Genomic DNA, 19,551 nt, shown 5'->3' with positions numbered 1-19,551 from the left:
GTGGCTTTTAAAATTCTGGACACTTCAATTGTGTAGTGCAACGTAATATGGAAAATGATCCATATTGGATTTTTATGGCCGATTTGTGATAAAATTTTCTAGGCTGACTGATCAGTCCGGTCCTGCAACCTTTATGATTGTCTCAGCATGACTTGGTAGTTGTCAGTAATGATTAATGCAGCTATGGAGGGAGGGATGATGTTTACATGTTGAGTCTGATTTTTTTGTTTCCAAACAAGAAATTGGCTAATTTTACTGTCAGCCCTGCCCGATATTACTTTGGACATTGCAGTCAAATGTGTAAATTGTTTTTTCCTGGAAATTGGCAGAAATTGAATTTGTTATTGCAGTGTTTTGTTTTTAATTTGCTGTGATTCCTAATCATTTGGACTGCAGAAACTAGTTTATCAAGAAATGGTTGAATATTGTGAATCACTATGCAACAGGTGTGGCAGCTCCTCGCAATATTAAAATCAACTAATTTGATTCAAATTAATTAATGCTTCTATTCTGCCCCCAAATGCTATTGATACAAACTGGAAGAAACTTGTAAATTTTTACTGAAACTCTGGGTTAAATAAAGACCTTAGCAGAAGACCCTAGTTAGAGAATTCGGCAGAATAAAACATGGAGGGGCCCATATCTCTGTTTGCCAAGGGCCCCCAGATCACTAAATCTGCCCCTAAATGATTTAATTGTTATTTGTAATTTTGTCCTTACGTGTTTTACAACTGCATAGCCCACACTGACTGTAACAAAATATTTCTGCCCACACATACTTCAGTAATGGAAAACTGTGTCACTGGATCAAAAATAGATCTCAAGTGTTTATATTATGCATACTATTCATTAGACACAAAATGTGCATGGAATGATTAATGTTTCAGTAATAATAAATAATTTTATGTCGTGCCACACAAACTACAGCCGGGATGTTTTCTTTGAATTGACACAAATTTCTCTACTGGCACCGAATTTGGCATTCACCCATCCCTCCGGTGCAGCTACTGCATGGTGCTCCAGTTGAGAACATGGCTGGGAATGGGTCACTCTTTTCAGCTATGTACAGCTGTAGCCTGTATTTCTGCAGGCATTCATCATCAAAAACAGGACACCAACTGGAAGCTTTGAGGCTAAACTCTTATTCGCTTGATGTTAGCTTACTTCAGTAAATTCTGCATGTGGTTCCCACTGTGGTCAGGCACAGCTGAGCATCTTAATTTAGCGTGACATTGGAAATTCGTGCATTGCTGTGATGCCATGGTATACGTCACAACATGGTGAAAGATTGTGTGTACAAGTAAATGCCCCCCCCACCCCCCCCCAAACCAAGAACAGTGTGATGCCATGGTGCTGGAAATACTGCATCGAAATTAACAGACTTCACAGGGGAGCAGATTGCAAGCAGTTCCCAGAGGGACTGAAACTTGCTGAATGAGATCCAGCGCTTTATCAAGCCCTTATGAGTGTCACTTGCTCTCAAAGGAAGTACCAGCACTGACAGTGCCATCACCGTTCACAGATCTCATGCTGAAAAAACTTGGCACCGAGAAAGTTGATAAACTGAGAGAGACGAATCTGCCAGCGCATGTGTTTACCATCTGAACACAGCATCAAGTTACCTGCAGAGTAGAAACAACTTGAATGGGCATTAAGTTATCCTAGATAGAATTAGGAAACCCTGAGAGAATCTGAGTGCAGTTGTAGTGTAGTGAAGTGGTGAAAGTGGTGCCTGAGGAGCAGCATGTTCACTTTCTTTCATCTAAGTTTATAACTCACTTTGGCTCACTGTAGGACCTTTTCTCTCTCTCTGTGTTTTTGAATGTTTTTCTCATTAATTTGTCACTATGATGATGATGATGAGGAACTGCAGATAAGTGTTTAATGGGATTTTTTTTCAGATAACTATAGAAGATTCCAGAGTAAAGGTAAAATGGCTTCTAGTGTCGGCTGTTGAAACTGAGATACAAGTAAAAGTAGCTATAAAAGGAAAAATCTTTAATCGTCTATTACGACATGGCAGCATGTAATTGCCAGTTCAGTAAAACACCCAACATATAAAACATCAAAATACAGTGTTGTGATGTGAAATATTCAATTAGATTGTCACGAATGGAAACAGATTATTATCCATGTCCTAATCTAATCTTTTTTTTAGAGTCCTGTACAATATGAAATGCACAAAAGCAAACAAATTTCAAAACAAAATTGATCCTAAAATAGACCACTTCCTCTTACACCACAAACATGGGAAAACAGTCGAGGGCTTAAAATGGGCACTATTGCACACAGCTCATTTTATGTTTTTAATACATTTTCTTACTAAACTGATCATACTGAAAGTTATGTTAGTATCTAAGTAACAATTTCTCTAAAATGCTGACCATCTGGGTCACCTTTGCTTATTATATTTATTAATGTAACCCAGCAGATTTTTTTAATTACAATGGATTAATTTTGAATTCACAGATTAACTGAGGCAAGTTGTAATACTTCTTTTGGGATTTGCTTGGGCTTGAAGAAGATGTTGGAGCAAGAGGGTTTTTGGTGTTAACTGGAGGTTAGAGATCCGACTTTAAAATTATTTATGAAAACAGGCAAACCTGCTCTAGACAGAAATAATGTGATTTATTTTATATTATTATAAATCGCACTGTATTAGTTTATCATTGAGGGTTATACCAAGGATCTTCCACTGTCACCAGGAACATCTACCATTAAGAAAAAACATTAACTATAGGAAAACTTGTTTTAAAAATGTAGTCACAGTAATACATTTCCAAAACTAGGCTTCATTACAGGGATGTTTATTACCTTATAACAGCAGTTGCAGGGAACTTGGAAAAAGTCTCTGGTGGAACGACTCCTAAAGTGCAGTAATCAGACGACGTTCTAACACAGTACTCACAACAGAAATTCAGATTCAGAGACCAACTCAAAAAAATGGTTGGCATTATTCAAGGCAAAGTAAAGCATAAAACAAACTTCATAATTAAACCAAGAGTCCAATCAGTCTGATCAGTGTGTTCATGCCAAACCAGAAAATAAAGTGGACCACACACTCATCAGAGCGCAGCTCAGTAAATAACATGCAGTGAAGCCAAGTGTCTGTTGATTAGACAGTGTGAAATCTCTAAAGTGGACAAAGGGGCGAGGTGTGGTATCCCATTAATGTCAGAGTGTGTACCAAGGAGAGCTAGAGGGCAACAACAGCTTCCCTACTGCACAGATTTGACTAGAGAAGATTTGTCAAAGACAAGTAGCTTCTTATGAAATAATGTGCTTCCGACTGTGAGGCTCATGCTTGTCATTTGGCAGAACTGCCTTCTACATCACAACACGGCAGGATGGTGACATTCACACCATGGAACGAGTGTGATCAGCTCTCACCCAGGCAGATGAAAAGCGGTTTATATAGAAACTGAGAGGGAGTATCATATGGTTGCACCTGGTGACAGAATATGGTGAGAAGTGAGCCATATTAAACCCAACAACTCTCTGTAATGAGAGCACTTTCACTTCCTTTGGAAATTAAACATCTTGTTTGCATCAGATATATTTAGTGATGCTGTATTTTATGTTCTCTATGTCTGTGTCACAGTGGAGGAAAACTGTAACTCTTTTCAGCTCCAAAATATGTAAGATAAACTCATCAACAGTGGTTGAATTAGGTCCGCGTCTTTTAAATCTCCAGTGAGAGAGTTCAAAGGGGACTTGAGAGCACATGCTGACTCATGTCCTCCCCATTTACTGTGGCCTTGATGAGAGTAGAGGATCATTAGGTTGTTAACTACACAACACAAGAGTAGCTGGACATGTCACAGTCTAACAACGATCATTTCCTCCACTACTGTAATGATCTCTGGTGTGATTTTGATTATAAAGGCGTAAAGCTGGGTTCCCATCACTGGACATCACTGAGAACGTGGTTATTGATGAGCAGATGTGGCTTGGGGCAGTCGTATTTCTCCCTGTTCAAATGATGTCTTGGTCTCTTTGCTTCAGTTTTGTCTGATTCAGATATGACATGAAAAGCACAAATTAACCACGTATATTTTTTTTACTCCGTGGGAAGCAGAGGTCCAGGATACTCTGGTGGAGATACAGGGGGCAGTGTTATCTCACTGATGTAGCAACACCTGATTCTTCGCTGCTGTCCTACAGCTGCATGTGTGTGACTGTCCCTCAGTCGCTGAAAGGTCACAGTGAATGCAGGTTAAATGTGTGATTTACTGTTGCAGTTCTGTTGTTGTTTTGCTTATTTGAGACATTTCTCTCATGTTAAAAGCCAGATTTGAGCACAATACACTGCAGGTACCACTACTGATTATTTTTGTTTTGAGCAACGCTTTGGTTAATTATTTGATAAATAGCTTCTAAAACAGAATGCAATGCAAAGAATCCTTTCAGCTTCAAACTGCATGTGCCTTCAAACTCAGATATTTATACTGATAAAAGCTGCAAATGATCACATTTGAGAAGCATTTTCTTGGATACAAAACACCCAATTATTCTCTTAAATAAATATATAAAACTGCTCTCAATTGAAATATCTAATGGATTAATTGACAAATGCAAAATATACACATCCAGTTTACACTCGCACAATAGACTGTGTATAAAAGGTATTAGGGACACTAAGCATAGTAATGAGATAATTTGTCTTATGTAATTACTTAATAAATCTTACAAATAACAAAGGAGAGGCCAACAACTTGGGGAGAGATTTGCCAGGAAGATGTGTAAAATGCTTTCTCCATCATGACAAGAGACATCCAAGCTCTTAACACCTCATTTTATTGTCCCAACATTCAAAAGTACAAATAATTCAAACACAACAGTTTTATGAAACAGAAAAAACAAACATTTACAGCAAGATTTTTATTTTGTTTCCAGTTTCAGAAATGACCTAAACTAGCAAGGATAACATGAAGTCATTCATCGCAGTAATTGGATTAATAATAAGAATAAGAATACTAAGAATAATAGCAATAATAATCATAATAATCATCATTGATAATTGTTAAGTAATAACATAAGCAGGAGAGAGTAGAGAGAGCCGCAGTCATGGGGCCCTGTGAACATTTTTTCGTCTTTTTTGTCTTTAAAGATTTCGTTTATAGATTTTTCAGATAGTAAACAAACACGTCTCAGGAGGAAAATGAAAACTGACAAGAAGAGCCTAGTTCCTCTGTTCACCTTCCCTCCTCCACTACTGGCTGCGTTGTTCCTACTGGCAGGCTGCCACTATAAGGCGCTACAGGGGATGGTGTGAGCCATAGGGGTTGGGCATAGAGCGAGGTGACGCAGCCCCATGTTTCAAACACCCTGACATGCACACACAGTCACACACAAACCTCTTCAAGAATCGCATGTGCTATTTCTGTCACACGCGCGCACATGCACTCAAAGGCACACACATATACATGTGTATACATGTGCACTTAACAGACCTAAATGCACACAAACATGATCACACTTAACATATGTATATACTGTACATACACACACCTGGATGTACTCCACGCTACCAAACATATGAGGACAAACACAAAACACACACACAATTTTACATAAAGGAACATGCTTACAAATATGCACACGTGCGCGCTCACATATGTGCACACAGGGTCTAGGCGGAACTCAGGCACACGTCGTTAGAGTTCAAAAGTCATACAGTGTAGGAAATTAGTTCACACATCAGAACAACATTCTACTGGGGTCGTTGCATAATTCAAGCTCCCAACAACAGCGGGGAGCATGAAGGGGTCTGGTTGGTTTGTTGCCGTTATGACATTAGAACATTTGATGGCATAGATGATGAGATAAAGGTGATGATGCTGGATGACCCGGCTTTTCAGATGACTGAGGTGTGAGAGAGAAGGGTGTACTTTATGCAAGCATGCGTCTGAGTGTTTAAAATGCTCTCCACACACCTCCCTCATGTTTTCAAGTCTTAACAACAAACAAAAAAATCCAATTCCTCATATTTATAATTCTGGAACCATTCCCTTACCTTTCAAAATATATAATATATATCATATTAGAGTATATAAAATATAGAATCGGTACAATCCCTTTTCATACCTCCAGAGTACTTTTTAAGTATAGCAACAACTGCTGTAAATAACAGTTGGTGTGCAATGGTAACAAATTCTCATTTTAAAGATTTGTTGGTATGTCATTTGAAAACATGATGAATATTTTTAAAAATAAGTCTTGACTCTTAAGTGATTTTAACTGATTTAGTCCAGTGCAATGAATGACCCTCAAACAACAATGGGCATTTGCTCCTTTTTAGAACTGATCTTCTCAAGCCTCCAAGAGCTGAATGTTACATAAAATCTCTACTGAAAACTGAAAACTATGCTTTCAGGCCCACATTTTTGCATAAGGTTTCATCACAAAGCTGTAGTAAGTGGAGGGAGGGTGTGGACGGAGTGGCTTTTTAGAACTACACAAACTTATCACAGGTTATATTGAACCAGAACGACTGTTTATAACATTCTATTAAGACTAAACTTTATTGAAAAAGATCTAAAGATTTCATTTTAACAAGACAAGAAAAAAGCAATAGCAAATTTAACTATTAACTAGGTTATGCATAGCGAGTAACTGTTTCTAATAAGGGAAGAGCGTCCCCCAACCCTCCAGACATTTTTTTCAGTTTTCTTGACTTTTAGATTTTTTTTATATGGTAATTTTGATATATTGGTACAAAGCATAAACATACTAAAAGTTCTCTCAGTGCAGTGGACTACTGGAAGAGCCTCTCCACTAGTCGCTTTGTTCCCTTTTGCTCAGAAACGCCCCCCTCCCTGTACCAGAATCACGCAATTACACAGACAATGAAACAAATAAATACATAAATACACAGATAAATTAATAAATATATAATAAATACAAATAAATAGAAAAATAAATAGTTTACAAAATAGAAAAGTAAACAAACAGCAAAACAAATACAATTATAGTCTAAGCTTTTGTTTGGTTTCTTTTGCCGCAGTAGTTAACTGAAAGTTAATCCAAATCTTTTTTTTTCTCCACAAGTAACATGACAACAATTGAACAGTTTCCTCACAAGTTTTTCTAAGTAACTGAACCACCACTTCATTATAAGTTGTCATATGAAAAAGACAAGCTCAAACAAAAGAACAGTGACAACTCAGATAGTACAGTAGATATTGTAAAACAAATGTAGACTATATATATTTATATATATCATCTATTTGTACACAGCAAATAAAGACACAGTTGTCATAGATCCTTTTTAAGGAAACAAATATCTAGACTAACAGAACTAGCTAATCATCATTAAGCTTTGACAAACGTTTCACGCTCAGCAAGTAACCTAAATGTCTGCAAGCCAAACAAACAAACAAACAAACAAACAAAAGAAAATACAAAATAAAAATTTGTCCAGTGATTCTTACAAGGCCCAAATTAATTTATCTGGTTATTCAGCAAAGAAAAAAAATATTACCAGATATCTGGGCCAACAATAAACTAATATTAAACAAAGAACAGCAGCTCAATTCAATGCCAACATCGAAGTATTTTTTTCTTTAAACAACACATAGAACAACAAACTTGGATATTTAAGATATGTGAATAATGTAATATAGCACCTAGTGTTGATCGCTAAAAGGAAGTTCTTTTTAAATGTAAGTTCACAAACGCAGAGCGAAGAAAATGATTTAGATAATGTATAGTATGCTCTCTAAATGGATAGATGTGTATATAGCTAGTTACTGATATCTCACATTGACTGATGACAAAAACAGGAAAACAAATGGACAAAGGGTCTTCTTGCTTTGGGCTCTGGACTATAAGGATGGTTAGGCCTTGGAAAGACCCCTCTCCCTTCCCTTTTGGGTATCGCTGTTGAATAATTACGCACTAATACATATGTGAAAAATTACCAAAATCACCTGCCTCAGTTTGCATCCCTTTTCACAAAACCTTCCATCTACAAAATCACTGCCAACTTGGATTCCCCAAAAAACAAACAACCGTTGATCCTATAAAGTACCACGGCAGAACAACGAGACAAGGTGGTACCCCCTCCCTCCCGCCCCGGCCCCCCCTAGTTAGCCAGTCAAAATATTTTTCTCTTTTTTCAAATCCAGATTCTTGTAAAAATTCTTCAATAATTATTATTTTAATTATCATTTATAAAAATAGATCTTCTTTATTTTTATGTTTTTCTAAACGCATTTTTTTTTTCAAGCAAAGAGATCTTCTCTTTGGCAACAGTATTATTTTTTTTTCTTAAATTACTGAACGTGTCATCAGCAAAGCTAACCCATCCCCTCCCTCGCCCCATCTCCCTGATCCCCTGTGAGGAAAGACATTATGTTTTGTTTGCGATACAAAACAAAAACAATGTTAGAAACATTTTTTTTTCTACATCAGAATTACCGGGATCGTGGAATTCCATTTATAATCGATAAGGGAAGGTTTTTAATAAACACTAAAAATGATTGAATGGTTCACCAATTTAAAAAAGAGCCCCCTCCCTTTCACCTACAGGGAGGTATATAATACTAACGACAGTGGATCCGGATTTACAAAACAAAAACAAATCCTGAATTAAGACAGAGAAAAGGTTTCAATCTAAAAGGGTTTTTCTCTTCTCTGAAATAAGGGAGTACAGGGATTTGCTACTGTTTACACAGAAGAGAAAAATCATTTGAACAATCACAACAAACAGAAAGAATATACAACAAAGAGAAGCCTGCATTAACACAGGAGCTTCCAAAAACTCATTAACATTTTCATCATTTCATTTTTGTAATACTTAGGCAACATTGGCTTATAGGTCCAAAGTTATAATATAAGCCATTTCTAGTTCAATTAGGTTGATGGTTTGTTGGTTGCTTTGTGTTCCGGTTTGAGTTTGCTGTGTTGGATGGCTGTAGTAGGGTGATCGTGACTGGAGGGGCTAAGGGATGGGTGGAAGTGAGGGGGGAGGTTGGGGGCAATTTTGGAGCAGACAAAGTCGTGGGGCAACTGCTTCTACCTGTTGAAGTTCAGGACTTGTGTGTCTTGTTAGTCTTGAAGGAGACTTGCAAGACACGGTCGCCCAACCTGTAGCCATTGAGACTGGCAATGGCCATGGCCGCCTCATCGTAATTCGTCATGGTGACAAAGCCGAAGCCTTTGCACTTGTTGGTGTTGAAGTCACGGATCACCTTGACATTGTTGACTGCACCGAATGGCCCAAACAGCTGCCAGAGCACACTCTCATCGGAATCTGGGGACAGGTTGTACACGAAGATGCACCAACCAGTGCCTGTGTGCCCAGGGATGTTCATGCCAACCAGGCTGGTCATACTGTCAATGGTGATTGGGGAGAACCTGAGAGGACAGGCAGAGTGGAGGACAAATGGGGGGAGACCAGAAAGACAGGGAGAGAAAAAAACAACAGGTTTTAAATGATCATGTTAAAGCACCCAGTGAAGTAGTGTCTGCATCTACTGTAGATGAAACCCCCAGACCAGTCTTCATCTTGCCTTTTCTTCACTAATATTACTTTAAACCCTCACCTGCATGACACACTCCTGTCTACAGCTATATTAAATACCAAACCTAAACAGTCAATATTTATTGTTTACCAACCACAAGGATGCTGCTTCTTAAGCCAAATAAATCAATTCACATAAATTAGAATGCAAGCACATGGATGTTTACTGTATGTGTGTGTATGTTTAGGTCTAAATATATGAGTTCAAATGTGAGTCTTCTTAGCTACCACTAATTCCTCCCTGCGCTCCTCAGTTCTGAAAGGCCTCCTGTCAGAAGCGACGACAGTGCTCTGTGCTGGGCTGTATTTTATGCTGAAGGAGATGCAGGGGAAGGTTCTCTTTTTGTGTCCTTGAGTGGCTCCTTTAGGAGCTAAATTGCAGGAAGTTGTTGAATTAAACCGTTGCTAGAAATTCATCAAATATCATGCATCAGCCTGCTAAATCTGTTCTCATTCGCCTCATAATCTTCTCCCTTTTTTTGTGATGCAAGAGATTTGAATCCTCAGTTGACTTCACTTAATTGCCTTTTCGCTCAAAGGAAAGGGAAAGGAGAAAAAAATATCCCCACTTTTAAATAAAAGGTAAATGAGATAAAAAGGTTCATTTCTTATGCCACCTCTCTCCAAGAAACGACTATGGGCATTATTGGCTGTTCTTTAATTGAGATTTCCGCTTTGCTGCAGCTGTCTCCCTTTCTGAGGGAAGGGGAGGGAGTGAAGAAGGAACAAACTAAATGGAAAATAGAAGCACTTTACACCCCAGTGGCATTTAGGTACAAAGTGTATTCCTCCCACTCCTCCAGTCTGCAGGGTGTTCTGTTCTGGTCTATCGCAGAGCTTGTGGCACTGATCGATTACGCTGTTTGCTGCTCAGGGCTCCCACCCTTCTTCCTCTAACAACTATAAGTGGCCAGCAATCCCTATGACCTTCTTCCGTGACTTTGGTCATACAGGGTCCGCTTGTGACCACTGTAGTACACTAATACAAGTCCCTACAGTGGTTAACTCATTGGTAGTAAGGGGTCTCTGCACTCTACACTCTGGACTTTATTGAATTATATATTTGACAGTAGTGGTAGTACAGTAGCAGAAAAAGCCATTATATAAGTGTATACAATATCTTTAAATGAGACAAAAGGATTATTAAACATCTATGTGATTGAGACATAAGGGAATAGTGTAGGCTCACTGCAGCAAACTACGTAATTTGCAATAAGCTCTAAAGATTTTTCAGAGAATTATATGCCTATATGTCCTTCATGTCATTGTCTTTATATTTTTAAGCAAAAGCTGGAATGTTTGTGAGCACGGGAGGTTCAGAAGCTAACTAATACTGCGACTTTGACGACATGGAGATGAGTGTATCTCCATGTACATGTGTGCCTGTGTGTGACTGTGTGTGTGTGTGTGTGTGTGTGTGTGTGCAATTTCATGTGCATGCTAGTGTACCCATCAGAGCGGGACCAAACACTAACCAATGTTACAGACGAGACCAGGGGTTGCATAGCAACAGTGTAGCTGACCAGATATCTATTCTGTCGTTTCTAAAGCCAACCATTTCCAGCTCTTAACACCTTTCTTTTCTTTCTTTTCATATAATAACCTGAGATCACTCAAAGGCACTTCTAACTCGATGACATGTTAGGCAATCAGGATGGCACTAAGTGTTAAACCTGTGAATACCACAATAAATCACTATCATTGTGTAATTCTGTAACTAGTTTATGAATTTCTTCATTTAATAAAATCACAGTCTTTTAGGGTGACTTTCTTATTGAACATTTTTCTCAAGCTAAAACTCGAGCTGTGTTTGAGTAGCTAAGCTAACTTCTAATGGTGTCCCCTATGCTTGCAACATGCAGGATGCCACAGCCAGAATATGAAACATCTATTGCCACAGTGGTTGCTACTCTAGGTTATGTAACACCTAAGGTAGTGAGAAAGCAAAATGAAACATGGAGGCAAAAGGAACGAATTTGAGCAGAGCAGTGCCAAAGCTGGAGCTGTCTGCAGTGAAACAGCATTTCCTGTTTCCAGCAGGGATCCAGGTTCATCCAGCCTCGTCCCATGTCCTAGCCAGATCTCAGCAAGTACCACTGATAAATTCAAGAAATATATAACTTTTTTATTTTACAGTTGTGAATCACACAGAAGTGTTTATTACAGTAGAGAATGCATAAAGCTCTTATCATGTAGTAAAAAAAATCTGTAGTATAAAATATTGGATTCAAAATTTGCTTTTAAACCAAGACATTTGTCCCCAGGCTATAGCTGGAGTGTGACAAGGCAGGAGAACCTGAATCCGGTAGAAAAAACACACCTAGAAATTAGGAGTTTACACCAGAGAACAAAATCCATTCACTACACAGAAACAACCCAAAACAATCCAAACAACACCGGCACTTGTCATAATCAAAACAAAGCAAGTTCATCACCACTGAAAACAAAGACTGATTGTTTTCTTTTTTTTTAACACTTTAAGTGGTTGTTAGGGTTTTAAAACCAACGCAAGCGGACGAGGGAAAAACCAAACAAATCAAAGAAACAAAAATGCAGTTGACCTTGAACAAATTGTCAAACTCAAAGTGACTGCAAAAATACAAGGAAACATAAACTAAAAAGTAAACAGAAAAAAAAAAGGATATTGACAAATCATTGAGTCAACATGGACATCTGGCATTGGGTGAAGTTTTTAATTACCTCTTTACGCCATAGGCCATATTAAGCAAATTGTCCAGCCTGTAAAGAGAAGGAGGGTTCTGGGGTTAATGGTGGGCAGATGGTTGACTCACTCAATGGAACTAATGTTAAGTCCCTGTAGGAACTGCATGGTCCTCCTCACTCAAGAACAAACAAACCCATATACTGTTGGTCCATTACACTGAGGAGCCCCACCAGAAAATGCTATCCTCATATAGTGTGTCTATAGTAACATCACTGTGGTTGGCATTTGCCTGGTTGGCCACTGAGCAACATTATAGGCTTCAGCATAGCCTTGCACTACCTAATGCCAGTGCAGTGGGCTAAAGGCGTGATGTCTTTATTGTAGGTGCAAACGATCGGTTGTCAATACATGACTATATTCAGTGTTCAGTATTGCAGTCACATATGCAGGGGTATACCATGGCACTATGCAACTATGCTAAGATGCTAGGGTAGCCATGGAGCAACTTAAAGGCAAATTATTTATGTGCAGAAAATTGTTAGTCTCCATATAATGACGCGACTACATAATGGTTTATTAAAAGATGGAGGTTAATGAAAAATTATTTTCTAAAAGTTTGATCTTTAATTTGTGTTAATCAATTGAGAGAAAATGATCCAGAGTTCTGTCAGTGTAATGGTTTGGCATTTGAATGATGATGAGCGAGAGAGGCGATGATGCTCGTTTTTGTATGATGTGGGCCAACAAAAACACAACTAGACCATAAACTAGCCATGAAATTGTGCATGGCTGTTGTTGTGATTGGGGTCAACCTGTTAAGAGCTACCATGTCAGATGAAATGGTGGCTGAATGTATGTATGTCATAAAGGGTTGGTTTCTGGGATGAGCTCTGGCATGGAAGTCAACAAGGGTATGTGTGTGGCCTAAGAACCCGGCAGACTGTGTGTGTGTGTGTGTGTGTGTGTGTGTGTGTGTGTGTGTGTGTGTTTGGGTTTGTGAGCTGGGCTACAGAAACCTTGGGCTGTATAAAATGTTGGCCCTTTTGGATGGATGCAGTCTGCCTGGTGACTCAATGACCTTCATTCCTCACTTGGGTCTGGCCTGTCTCATGTCTTATTAACTCCTCTGGCCTAATGGACAGGGGCCACGGCTTATTGAGCAACAGCTGGCCAGTGACTCCGTGTTCCTCTCGAAAAACACTTCAGAATCTCTGACTTTGGTTTGACTATGAGGGATGTTTTTTTCTAACTCCTCCAGGCAACAAGTACTTGCTTTGTTACAACAGAATTGTGCTGAAAATGTTATTTCTTTCCTACTACGGAAAAATCAAGGTATTTATTAAAAACAAAATGTAATCTTTATATAGATATATATTTGTCCATTTATTATCTTAACCATCTGTCATGTTCAGGGTTGCAGGGGGCTGGAGTCTATTCTAGCTATCATTGGGCGAGAAGCAGGGTACATCCTGGACCGGTCAGCCTTCTATCTCAGGGCCAACACAGAGAGACATACACAGATAGACAACCATTCAAATTCACACTTACGGGTGACTTAAAGTCACCAATTAACTTAACACACATGTATTTGGACTGTGGGAGGGAACCACAGTACCCAGGGGAAACCCATACAACACGCAAACTCCACACAGAAGGGAAACAACTGCCATGTGGTTTCAAGCTGGGGACCTTCTACTTGTGAGTTATTAGTGCTGACTCCACTCCACCACCAAACAGCCCCTGATAGGTAAATACAATTACATTAGTTAATTGTGAACAAAGGACAATAAGAATTTGAAGTGTAGTCATAAATTGTACATTAGCAATAATAGTTGTTGCATAGGGTGTTAATGAAAACAGATCGGTTGTCTTCTAATCAGGGACAATTAAACATCAGGATGCAAAATAAATGTAGTTAAATACCTTATAAATTAGAAATCCTGCAGATATCTGAGTAATGAGGGGCAGCACTAAAAAAACATTAACTTTTCAACTATTATTTCAACATTGGTTTACTGGTTACTTAAACTTTTAAAATGGCAATTAATATAAAGGTTTATGATGCAAATGATAAATATAAATAATGTCATATATTACTGGAATCCATACACTGACACCAGCTGAGGTCATTTTCATAACATAACTCATAACATAACAAAAATGTAAAGAAAGATATAGGGAATTATTAAAGCAACAATTAGCCCATTATGTGAATAGGGAACAACCAGACTGCTTTGTGGGTAAATGAGTCAATTGGAGAGGATGCTCAGAGGAAAGGCGCTCCAGGCTCAGGAGCACGAAGACATCTGCTGGCCGCCGGGCCATTGGGCCACAACAAAACAACCTGCTGCTAACACTCTGTCTTGATTTCCCTCTCACACACGTACGAGTGCACACTGGTGCACGCTCACCACGCAAACACTCTGCCAGCTTTTCACACTGCCTCTTCAAGCTTGATATAAACAATAGGGCTTTTGTGCTTTCTCTCAATGCATGTTAATGGAGGAATGGGTGTTTTTGTCTTTTCTTTTTTTGAAACAAAAATCTGTTCAATTAAAACTGGCTCCTGCCTTGGATATAATAAGGCTAATTTGCTAATTAGTGCCATTAGTTAACAAAAGAGGATTCAAAACAAGCAGGGATCCAGGGAGCAGTGCATTGTGCTTGAATAGATTATGTTTGCTGTCTTGGAGAGGGACCTTGCAACAGTATACCTTCACCTGTATTATAGCAGGCCCACATGATTTAGACACACTTCATGGATGTAAGTGTAAATGTGGATTGACTGTACTGTACTCCACCTTTTTTTTTAATTTACCTGCTTACTACTACTTAGGTGCAGTAACAGGTGTGGATGTGGGGGATTTATCGACTAATCAGTATCTAGTAGATTTTCAGTATTTATCTACTGCATCAATAATCCAGTTTTCTAAAAGCATTTCAAAGTTGAAAATACAATCATTGTCAAATATGTTAGCTTTAGCTGTAATTTTGTGTTTTCAAGGAGTTAAAATGTGTTATGTTAAGGAATTAGAAATTGCTCTTTTGTACTGATATCTTTCAAATATTGTGTTTTTAAAAAAGGGAAACTGTGCACACGACTTCTTAAGTGTTAAGGCTTTAGTCGAGGGCTTGGGAGCAGAGCGCAGGAGCACAGGGACACAGTGAGGAAGTGTCCTGTGGTTGTGAGTTGTGATGAGAAGCGACAGCTCTCCTGCGGAGCCCGTAAATTGGCTTGGCGTATCACAGACACACAGCCACGCTACTTCACTCAGGTGTCACACCAGGGAAGCTGCTCCAGAAGAAAAATACCTTCCAAGCTTTGACTTTGATGGAGAGTAAACAGCACGACCGGCTTAGTGTTACTGAAAGAGAGAGGAAATTGTATTCTGTCTCCAATTCAGAAAACATTCTTGTTGGCTCAGATGATAGGGCGTAATATAATACAATCATCACTTTATGTCTTGGTTTCTACTTTGAAAGGTAACATGACTTCGAGGAGTGAATCCTAACAATGTGTAGTGTTTTATAATATTTTAACAGGAAATGAACAGACAGAAAATGAACAGGTATGATGCCTTATACAGTATATCAGCTGTATACTGTATAAACAAAGTTAAATGATCTTGGTGTAATACTTACTGACCTGGGCAAAAAACCTTTTTAAAAAAGGGCTGGACATAGCTTAGGGTGCTTCATACTTGCTTAACTCATAAGAAAGTTAAAAACCAGTCTTCACCTCAGCTGAGGAATATTTTATTTGAATTTCTTTCTTAAATAATTTGAGTATTAATGCAAGCCATTTTGATTTAGTGTATATGTCTGGTAAATGCACTGTTACGGCAATGTACTGTTATTCTTTTTGACTCAAGCTACATATGTTTATTGTATGAATATGAGCCCACTCTGCAGATTTAAAACTTTAAAGTCAGAAACCCAAAGAATGCCATTTTAGAAACAAACACGTACAAACGTACAATATTTATATCCAAATACATGTTTTACCCAGGCCTAATGGGGAATGATCTGGGAAATGATGACATGATGGCGGCATGATGAAATGAGGGGAAATATCTAGTTGTGAACGACAGAACCCCACAGTCTCTTATGAACAGTTCCTCTCTGACCTGGGTGGACCCACACAGAGCACTCACAGATCCTAAATACCAGACACCTGCACCAGGTGCTGAGCACACCTGTTTTTCATAAAGGGGACGTATTTGTGAAAATGAATATTCACAGGAGAATAAATTGTATCGTTGTAGATAGATAGATATTGCTGTGACTCATGCTCTTTACAGTATGTGTAGGCAATACATTCCCTGTTTGAACATTGCATTCGGTGGAAATGTTTTCCAAATCAGGCCTGTTGTTTATAAAAGACGTTTTCTTGATAAATGCATTTATGTTCACCAGGAATAAATACCATCAAATTTAAAACTGATGAATCATATTAATATTTCATTTACCCTTTAGACAGTCTTGTTTGCCATTTAATGATACCAAGCACAGTACTTACTGTACACAGAGCAGAATTTTATGGTACTGAGTTTTTCAAACAATATCATGAATTATATCACATTAGACAACATACTTGTTTCATAAATCATTCATATGTATGAATAAATTAGTGCTAGTAAATATGTAAATCCTTGCTTTGCAATTGTTCCATGAACCTGGAGATTCCCAACCTTTTAGGCAGACAGATCTAGTGACCCATTTCTTACTATTAATCTTACTGTGTCAAGGGCACTGTGTTGCATTTTGTTTCATCATAATGTCTCAGAAATGGAGCTGGGCTGTACGAGGAGCCAGCTATAGCTGGCTATGAGTCAAATTTTTCTGATTCTGAGAATCGTGTGTATTTCATGACTGGATGGCTGCTGGCTCTTAGTACTGGTAGGTAAGAAGCTAGTTAAAGACATAAAACAGAGCTGTAGCAAATTCAAAGTGATAAAACATAGCACTGCAGCTGCCGAATGGTTACACTTATTCCATCAACGTCAAGAATACCCCAAAGTGATTTCATTTATGTGTTATGAGTATTATGAGTTTTCTCAACAGCATTACCTTTAGCTTCCATTCACTGTTAGCAACACACAAACTCAATAGTTCTGGTAAGCGTCTCACTTTTTGTTTAGGTTTTTATCTATACAAACCCTTTGACACCCAGAAGAGTTTTATAACCATCAAAACCTTAATAGAACAAGCACTTACAAGTCATTTAACAGTGTCTTTGGAGTAAATGTATGGGACTTCTACAGACAATGGCCCCGAGAACCGTTTCTCCAACTTCACAACCCTACAAACAACCCCCATAACCAGTAAGCTCCTCATTTCCACTGTTATATTAGAGGTTTACTTTCAAAATTAGCCAGTCACTGCATATTACAGCAATTTGGACCTTTTATGGATGTTTATAATCAGAGGATGTTCTGCTGGGTCAGTTGCCAAGGTTGGGAAGCTTGGTTTTAGCTGCACATAATGTATACAGTATCATAAAACAAAATCTCAGCCCTTAAACCTTTCCCACCCAATCATGTCTCTACTCTGGCCCACCTCCTTCTTATTAATCTTTCCATGCCATGCCCTGATTCTCACCTGAACCTCTGAGCCTGGTGGTGGAGCGGGCCTGGGTATCGACGATTTGGGGACTGGTAGAGTTGTGACAGAAGGGCTTGGCTGGTCTTCTGGCTGGGGTTGTTGGCGAACTTGACCGTGATGGGCTCAGCGGCACCTGATGGCTTCTGTCCATTTAGGCCCTTGATGGCCTCTTCAGCCTCTATCCTCTTATCAAAGCGGATGAAGCCCACACCTCGGGAACCACCTGCAGGGCCAGCAGATCACAAACAAACAGGGGCCCATTTTATTTTACAGGGCTCAAGTAAAACCAATACATTGCATACATGCAAAATGTTTGCTGTTGGGTTAAACACTGTATCTCCAATGGAATCTTTGTTAATCGCTGAAAATTCTTAAACCTGTTAGCTATAAAGACCTTTTCTGACAGTAAATGAAGTGCAATTAGAAACGCCTAGATTTTAATTTACAGAAATTAACTGTGATAGTTTGTTTCAGGATGGAAAAAGATAACACACAAAGCATTGCTTTATGTGAAGCAATAGAGCAGTATTATTAAAAACAGCGTGACAAAATAATTAAGTTGTTAAAACATTCGCTATCACACTAACATGGTTTTCTATCATCAGGACGTAAGAGAAAAAGTGATAGTAAAAAGCATTATGACCAATGTATTTACGAGGGTGTTTGAAGTAACCAGTGTGTGTAAATCATCTGGCATTTCATTTGTTTCCAGGTCTTTCTTGTAAGAGATCTTGATGGATAAATGAAGCTCTACAAACTAATTTAGGCAGAAAACAAAGAACATACAAATTCTAATTTAAATTGATTATAACATATCATTTTTATTTTTTTGCTTTTTCTTGATTGGTTTCATTCGATTATATGACTTCTCTTATCCCATCAACCCCACCCCGTTCTGAAACCACAGCTAAAGTGCTGCATGAAGCACAATCATTTGCAGTAGTTTAGGAGTGAGACAGAAGACAGATAAATAACAGGGACCGAAACACACACCAGCTGTATACCGACCACATAGAGCTGTATGTTAGCATTGGCCCTGGGTCCGTTTAAAGCCACACAGTCTTTTCTTCCTTCATGGTAGCTCAAGTCACAGCCAATTCTTACACACAATATTCATACATTGTTCTCGGTGACATTTGAACCGTTTCCTTGGAGATGTTTTTTGACTGCCACCTGAGAGGAACATTTAAAGACGCGATTCCTGGGAGGTCCTTTAATGGTGTCTGTGAATACTGTGTGTTACTGACTGTATATATGTATGTGTGTACACATGCACTGTTATCTATTAATGGATGCTGTGCCTTGTTTTAATGAGGCTGCCTAGATGGCCCAGAGGATACTTGCTCAGTGACAGCAGCACTCTGCTGAAGAGACTATTTACATAATACTGTGTGCACACAGGCATGTCTGTGTGACTGAGACTGAATAAAAGAGAGGTAGTGAGAAAGAGGGGAATTTTGTGTTTGAGCATCATTGTTTGCAGCCTCTTTCTCACACATAGAAAATGTCCTCCTTATTGTTATTCCACATTTTTGTACATGCCATCCCTCTCCCCGTATTTTTTATACTTCCTGTTGGTTTGTCTCATAGCACTCGCTCTCCTGTATTCTTATTTTTGGAAACACCTTGACCATCTCACTCTGTTACCTGTGTTTACTTTCAAATCAAGCTGCAATAAGATGAATGAAACATAATGAATTAATGTCCTAAATCTCATTGTCTAATATTTGCCCATAGAATGTGTTATTAGTTATAA

General features: G+C 38.6%; 1 protein-coding gene across 11 annotated transcripts in view; it reads right to left on the bottom strand.

The window, feature by feature from the left end:
* Positions 1–4,781: 4,781 nt before the first annotated feature.
* The window catches only part of elavl4 (ELAV like neuron-specific RNA binding protein 4), a 73,414-nt gene continuing 58,644 nt past the window's right edge, over positions 4,782–19,551 (bottom strand). For 8 of the 11 annotated variants that reach the window (XM_067513370.1, XM_067513366.1, XM_067513375.1 and 5 more), the window contains 3 exons: positions 17,793–18,028; positions 12,227–12,265; positions 4,782–9,360 (listed from right to left, as the gene is read on the bottom strand). In XM_067513370.1, the coding sequence (XP_067369471.1) occupies positions 9,033–9,360; positions 12,227–12,265; positions 17,793–18,028 (603 nt within the window). In that variant the 3' untranslated portion in view covers positions 4,782–9,032. The remainder of the gene's footprint in view (positions 9,361–12,226; positions 12,266–17,792; positions 18,029–19,551) is intronic. The other 3 variants (XM_067513367.1, XM_067513368.1, XM_067513369.1) reach the window with 3 other exon arrangements.

The sequence above is a fragment of the Channa argus genome, chromosome 8 (genome assembly GCF_033026475.1).
Source record: "Channa argus isolate prfri chromosome 8, Channa argus male v1.0, whole genome shotgun sequence".
In the NCBI taxonomy this organism is placed as follows: Eukaryota; Metazoa; Chordata; class Actinopteri; order Anabantiformes; family Channidae; genus Channa; species Channa argus.
This window is presented reverse-complemented; position numbering and strand designations above follow the sequence as displayed.